General features: G+C 41.9%; 1 protein-coding gene across 2 annotated transcripts in view; it reads left to right on the top strand.

Moving 5' to 3' along the window:
* The window catches only part of mlip (muscular LMNA-interacting protein), a 35,724-nt gene that overhangs the window by 7,230 nt on the left and 22,494 nt on the right, over window positions 1-6,000 (top strand). For both annotated transcript variants that reach the window (XM_008297554.1, XM_008297553.1), the window contains exon 2: window positions 2,094-2,219. In XM_008297554.1, coding sequence (XP_008295776.1) covers window positions 2,094-2,219 — 126 coding nt within the window. The remainder of the gene's footprint in view (window positions 1-2,093; window positions 2,220-6,000) is intronic.

Genomic DNA, 6,000 nt, shown 5'->3' with positions numbered 1-6,000 from the left:
TTGGTTCTGTGAGTGGCTGTTTAGGGTAATCAGGAGCACCTGTGACACCCAGTGTGTTCCTGGGTTACTTAAGGGCTGACTGCAGTCTAATCTCTCTCTACTCTGCTTCCCTCCGCAGGTATTGCATCGGTCTGGTCATGGGTTAGTTTTCTTTGTTTAGGACCTCTGCATTTACAACACTTGCACAGACATTCATGCATACATCATGCACACACACCACTGACTATGTATTCCCACAACCCCATATTGGTTTGGTTTTTAATTTGATATAATTTAAGGGAATAAAGATAAGTTTTAATTTTGAAACTTGGTGTGTCTCTCCTTTTGTTGCGGCCGTCTTGAGCCAGGTCGTAACAATACACAGTAGTACAGGCAAGATGAGAGCGTTTCTTCAGGATTAAATCAACCAGCAAGTTTTGCGGCATGCACCTCGGGGATAGGCAAGACACTAAACGTTCACTCTCGCTGTCTCCTGCATCCAACGAATGGCCATTCGTTGAACATGGCGAACCTCTTCAGGTCCTGGCAGGTCTTCAGGGACACAAAGACAAACATGATGGTGTGATGATGGTGAAGCTGCAGATGCTGCCCAGAGCTGTCTGTCTGTACGCCCGGAAAAATGTCGTCCCCTCCAGCTGTATGTCCGTCTGGGATGTTGTCATGGAGCCATGTTTCTGTCAAAGCAAACACACAGCAGTCCCTCCACTCTCTGAGGGTTTCTCTCAGCAAACGTAGCTCACCCAGCTTGTTGTTGAGAGAGCGAACACTGCAGAGTAGGAGCGACGGTCCTGCTGGTCTGGAGGGGTTAGCCTTTAGCGGCTCTCTTCCTCCTCCTTTGTTTACGTTTGTAGCGTTTCTTCTCTCTCGGGTAACTGCCAGCGTAGTCTCCGATCGGACTCCGTGTTGGTGTAGTCTGTCCAAATCACAACCGATCGCCGCAATTCCAGCGCCGTTCACCGTCCTGACGCCCAGCAAAGTCTCCCGGCCCCAAGTTTTGCGGAATGAACATCTGGGATAGACAAGACACACAAACCGTTCACTTCTGTTGTCTCCTGAAGGGGCCACTGTGTCTATGCGCATCGCCATCACCATGCCAGTAGTTTTAATGATAAAAAATGTGGTAAATGCAATAACCACAGTTAGCCGAATGTCTCAGAAGGCGTCTAAGGTCTGTTCTGAACTATTGAACATCAGCAGAAATGCTTGTTGTCACACAGACAGAAGCGCTGATTAGTCTTTAGGCCTCAGTACATTGTGTTTAGTTCACAGGCTGCTCTGAACATTGACAGACTGTCCAGATTGTCTGTCTGCCTCAGGTTACTGATGTCTTCTAGCGCTCGTTCCAGTGATCTTTTATGTGATGTGACGATGCACAAATCGGCCTGATCAATCATGATCAGCAGCACTGCCAGTGGTGGCGCCTGCACTGACTATCAACTCCTGAGCAGTGCTGCAATGTAGCTCTGTGAAGAGGCTGTCAAGTGGAAATGCAAGCGAGACTTACAATAAAAGTTTGGTTCTTGCAGTGGCAGCGCTCAAGTTTTACTCACCACCTCTTTAGCCTTACACAAAGGAGCATCTTTATGACACAACTACGTCATTTTTACACCAAAACTAACAGCACAGCACAAGTAAAACGTGTGAGGTGCCTTATGCAGATGAGAACACGAGCTGATGAACCGTAATTGCAACTCATCGCTCCTCATTGAGTCTGGGTGGGCCGAGGTTTAGAACTGCAGGGTGTTTAATTGTCTAATCTGTGTGTGTGTGTGTGTGTGTGTGTGTGTGTGTGTGATGCTGAATCCTTAGAGGGGCGGCGTAGTTACACAACCCTTTGAAGCAGAAAGAAATAAGAAAGAAATTCATCTGTAGTCAACCGTGACAAGACACGATGAGATTGAATGAGAGCTTTATAAAGATGTTGACAGGACTGCTTTTTAATAGAGAACAAGTTCCATTATTCTTGACTCAGCGTTCACTGCCAGTAATCTCTCCACTTTGAGTGTTTGTGCTTGACAGAGAAATAAGTGGGAGCGTATTGTCAAGAGCTTGTGACATGTGAACAATTCCTTTGTCTCCTCTCTATCTTACAGGTTGCAGTAGGAGTGTCATCCAAGCCGTCTGTTTTCACATTTGTGCCGGTGGTGCAGAAATTACCAAGTAAAAACATTGTTGAAGAGGAGGAGAGATCTGCAGCTCTGACTGGAAACCAACATAAGGTACAACACAGGACATACAGAGGATGGTTTCAGCCACTGGTTTCCATTGTCTGGAGCATGATTGTTTCTTGCATTATGAGGCATTTATCAAAAAGCATGTGTTAGCTGAGTAACTATGTGGGATTTTAGCATTATTTCAGCTTCTGTTTGCGTTTTCTAAACCAACCTTTTCTTGCTTTTTATTATTTTGAGAAGCGTTCAGTCACCCACCAGCCCTAAAGATGACTGCACTTACCCTGTTTGACTCGTCCGTCATCAAATCTGACTGAAGTAATTTTGTTCTTAGACCTGCACCTTTGTGTTACAAGATTAGAAGTTTAATGCACCCCTTTCAGAAATAATAGACCAGACATGCTTTTGTGTCCCACAAATATTTTTTTCTCAAAATGACTCAAAGGAATCAAACTTGACATTTTCCCACAAAGTACTTTCACCTTTAGTAAAGAGTGAAAAATAACTTGGATGCGCAGAGGATAACCTTTTAAGGTTCATGGACAACATAATGAGTGGCAGATTCCCGTTTTACTTTTTAATACGAGGTGAAGCTAAAATTCAGAAAGGTACATAAGCCAGAAAATCAAATTCTGCAACTTGTAATCCTTCTCGAACAATCCAGTCTCTGGCGGTTAATCATGTCAGCAGCTTGAGGATTAAAACACACACCTTAGCTACATGGGAAGACTCAATCTCAGTCTCACCTGCAGCATTTTAAAACGTCATTCTCAAATCGCAGAACAGCCACCAGCATGACTCATCGTCAGAGAGAAAGAGGCAACATTTATAGATTCGCCGGCTTTAATGATTTCCCCATTTGACAGCCTGTTGACGAGCATTTCATTCATGCAGCATGCTGGACTAATTTGAGTAGAAAATGAGAAACATATTGATGTCTACTTCCTCCTGCATGAGTTCCACCAAGGTTTTCACGCTTTTAGACATAACTTATTGATGTGATTTGATGTCATCTAAGTATTTTATGTATTCCATGAGCGCGACTCCCACCGCACACCTGAATTCATGATGTTTCGAGATGTACGGAATGATTCGCCTCCACATCAAACATATTCCACAGCGACCGGCGGGCATCGACTCAGATGTTCTGCTGTCAGTCAGATTCAAATTCTACACTTCAACACAAAAGTGAAGAAGAAGATATATGAAAAAAAAGACCAAATATTAATGAATAAAACACAGAGATCCATTCACAGTATTGTTTTCTTCCTCTCTTTAATTTTTCCTGTCCTTTATCCTAACTTTAGGTAGAAACTGCTTTAATGCACACAAACTAGAAATCTTAACCGACAGTAAGTGAGAGCAGCCGTCACTAGGGGTTGATGTCGACCCCCAGTGGTGTCAGTTGCTGAGGGCGTTAATGTGCTATTGGATGCTCATCCAGCATCAACATCACAGCAGCGGCAGCAGCACAGCTCTGGGTGCCTGGAGTCAGTTTGCTGGCTGCCTGCATACAGACTTCAAAGGTCCTCTCACTGGGGGTGCGGCACCATTAGTTTCTCGGCTTTCCCCGGTCGCTACAGGAGTGGCAGCACTTCAGTGTTTTTAGCTGAAGACGCAGCTGCAACACTGTGAAAAACCCGTGTTTTAGCGCGCTTCAAGAGTGCTACCTTTTCATACGTGCACAATATTGTGTCTGTTTACGTGTGTTTAAATGCACCGTCACTGTGTTTTGTGTTCGATTCTCTCTGCCATGAATTCATCTCTGCTCCATTTCCACTCCATTAGTTGTTTGTCCATTTCTGTCTACATCTTTCATTCATACTCTTGTTTTGACTTTTTTTTTCTTTTTGCATCATTACCATCAACTTCAAAAGGCTGGTTTTTGCAGCACACTTTGCTACTTCGATCCTTAGATTTGACAATACTAGTAACATTCCTGTGTTTACATTTTTGTTAGTGACACAGCACACTTACATTTTTAAAAGTGAATCTAGTCATTATACAGAACAGCGGTCTTCAGACTATATCTGTTACGGTGGATTATTGAAGCATTAACATTTAAATGCATTCAGTGTTGTAGTTGCTCAGTCTCTGGTTTGTTTCATCTCTAACAATTCACTCGGACTAAGGAAGGAACTGATTAGATCAAAAGGTCACTGATCTCACAAAACACATTGTTCGCCATAACTCAGGTATTCATAAGCGAAATAAGACAAAGTTTCGCACAAATGTCTAATACGATAGAATGATGAAGTAATTACATTTTAAATCCAGAAAGGTCAAAGGTCAACTTCACTGTGATTTTATATTGTTCTGCAAAAGCATCTCTCTGGCTGCAGCAAAAAAGGGGAACAGAAGGGGATATTGTGGCCATAATTTACATTTGGTTGGATGCTGAATGAGTTAGACACTAATTTAATTGGGTGTCCACCCTGAAACCATGATTGCGTTGATCTTCTGTGCTGCTGAAGACGTGTGTGAAGCATTCAGATTGTTTTTTCTTGCAGCAGCAACAGAATCCAAATTTCAAGTGTTCACTGCTGTCACTGCTGCAACTTTATATTTAACTTTGTTGGTCAAGTATGCAAACATATTTAGAGGATTTGCCTCAACCTTGTGTTTCTTTTAACGAATCTAATACACTTCGAAGTCTTACTACATTTATTATGTGAATCTGGATTGACATGGACGTAAACTGCAACTTGTGCTATGAAAATAAACTGAGCTGTAATCTATAGTTGTTGTAAAATACATTCAGTGGGAAAAAAAACTATGATATTTCCCTCTGAATTATATGAAGTACATGTAAAAAAGGAGTCTGGCCTGCATTTGTTGTCACAATCAGTGTGAACACAAGATTCCCTTGAAGTCTTCTTGTCTTTGTGAAAAAATCGGTTATTTGTGACATTTGAGGTCACTTTTGTTTTTTTTTCTCCACATCTTCGTGCTTCTGGTTCGAAGAATGACACCCAAATGCATGTCCCCCCTCAAACATGACAGGAAAAGAATGGTAACAAAGGCTGCATTTGGCTGTCAAATCGTCCGCTTTGTGAAGCCAAGTTATGAACTCCTCATCTGCGCACCACTTTCCATTAAGAACAGAAAAAAGGCTTGTGTTTGGAGTCATCATTCGCTCCTCCGTCACAGTCTTAACTGCTCAGCTCATTTACAGACAGACACCCGGATTAACACGGTGTCAGAGAGCAGCATCAGTTTCACACAGTGACTCAGGATCTGACCGAACGAGGCAATCATGTTGGATTTTTTTTTTATAAACTTCCTCACTTCTTTTTCTCAACTTATTTTTAAATATAAAAACACCCGCAACTCAGATGTAATTTGAATTATTCTGGAAGCACTCGGTCAGTTATGTGAGTCTCCTGACTAATATTTTGAGTGTTGGCAATCCAATGAAAGTAGTTAGAGAGTAAAGGTAATGTCTTTCCCCATATCTGGAGCTATTCCTTTAACATGCTTTTTTCTTATTCTTCTTTTTATTTTTTTAATCTTTAACCCTTTATGGTGCAAGTGACCATATTTGGTGACTTCCTTGGACATTCAATGTGTCCACCGTGTGCCTCTCCTTGAGGTTGAAGAACCATGTGCACTTTGATTTAGTTTTTATATTAGTGCCAATATCACTACTTTGTCACTAAATAAATGTTCCAGGCACTTTTTAAACACGTTGTTACTGGTTTGCATTGAACTCCACTTTGATTTATTTTTTGAGATTAGTGCCACTAATACCACTAGAAACATGTCACTCAATGAACCTGCCAAGCACTTTGTAAATACTTTGTTAGTGGTTGTGTAAGTATCATTCCCT

The sequence above is a fragment of the Stegastes partitus genome, unplaced genomic scaffold (assembly GCF_000690725.1).
Source record: "Stegastes partitus isolate 25-593 unplaced genomic scaffold, Stegastes_partitus-1.0.2 Scaffold1229, whole genome shotgun sequence".
Lineage (NCBI taxonomy): Eukaryota > Metazoa > Chordata > Actinopteri > Pomacentridae > Stegastes > Stegastes partitus.
Note: the sequence above shows the minus strand (reverse complement) of the source record. Positions and strands in the feature narration are given on the sequence as shown.